At 38.2% G+C, this 1,299-nt stretch overlaps 1 protein-coding gene across 2 annotated transcripts in view; it reads left to right on the forward strand.

Annotated features, from left to right (window-relative positions):
• Eif2a (eukaryotic translation initiation factor 2A) overlaps positions 1 to 1,299 on the forward strand; it is a 35,469-nt gene that overhangs the window by 29,511 nt on the left and 4,659 nt on the right. For both annotated transcript variants that reach the window (XM_021157233.2, XM_021157234.2), the window contains one exon: positions 849 to 962. In XM_021157233.2, the coding sequence (XP_021012892.1) occupies positions 849 to 962 (114 nt within the window). The remainder of the gene's footprint in view (positions 1 to 848; positions 963 to 1,299) is intronic.

Below are 1,299 nucleotides of genomic sequence, written 5' to 3' on the forward strand. Positions count from 1 at the left end.
GGCAGAGGCAGGTGGATTTCTGAGTTCGAGGCCAGCCTGGTCTACAGAGTGTGTTCCAGGACAGCCAGGGCTACACAGAGAAACCCTGTCTCAAAAACCAACGCCCACCCACCAAAAAAAGAAAAAGAAATGTAGGTCTATACTGTAGCTGAGACCTAGGAATGTTCCTTTTAAAGAAGCTAAATAAACTAGTAATAAAGTATTCAGGGAAGTAGATAACATTTTCAAAGATAAAATTGTTTATCTTGTTCTTGGCTTGCACAAAAACAAAACAGCATCCTTCCTTCTTGACTAAAAAAATTCTTAAAGCCTCTCAAATCCTATTGAGATACTCTGTTTCAATGTTGGTTAACCTTTCAACTTGACTTTACCAGTGAAGATCTGTCACAGGATTCTGGGTGTGAAGAAACCAAATGAGGTAGCTGCTTTCTAATGATATCAAATACACCAACTTCCTAAGGCTATAAATCACATCAAAAAGACCTCAGAGAAGCTGTTGTTACTCGGTCTCATAAAAATCACATGTCTCAATGAGGAAAATACCTAATAAAAATATTAAAATAAAGAAAGAAAGAAAGAATCATATGTCTCTAGTCCAGAGACAGATTTTATTGTTTCTACAGAGCAAAAGTGAATTTTGCCTGGGCTTATGTAACAAGAGAATACCTATCAGCTAATGAGGAGGTCCTTATTTAACTGTAGTGACAGATTTGAAATGTTCCTTTCCAGTTTCTTGAGTAATTGGGATAAAATCATCTTTATACAGGTAAAGGTGAATAATTTGCTGTTGTGTGTGCTTTTCAAACCTTGGACTCCACTTCAGAAGTGCTTGTTTACATTTTCTGTAGCATGAAGAGGAACCTCCCCAGAATATGAAGCCACATCCAGGAAGTGACAAGCCATTATCAAAAACAGCCCTTAAAAATCAAAGGAAGCATGAAGCTAAAAAAGCTGCAAAACAGGTATTTGGAGTGCTGATCTCCTCAAACCCAAGCAAAAAAATTATAACCCATGACATTTTTAACCATTATATTGCTAAAGACATGATCACGATGTGATAAATTGAAGTTGGAAATAGATATAAATAGCTGCGTAGCTTTCTTTTGTGCCTGCCTGTGGACTAAGTATTGTATTTATATAGTGGGTAACTGTTCGCATTTGTTAACATCAGTCGGGTACCTGGGATAATAAAGTTTTAAAGGGGGCTGGTGAGATGGCTCAGTGGGTAAGAGCACCCGACTGCTCTTCCAAAGGTCCAGAGTTCAAATCCCAGCAACCACATGGTGGCTCACAACCATC

Source organism: Mus caroli, chromosome 3 (genome assembly GCF_900094665.2).
Source record: "Mus caroli chromosome 3, CAROLI_EIJ_v1.1, whole genome shotgun sequence".
NCBI classification, from domain to species: domain Eukaryota; kingdom Metazoa; phylum Chordata; class Mammalia; order Rodentia; family Muridae; genus Mus; species Mus caroli.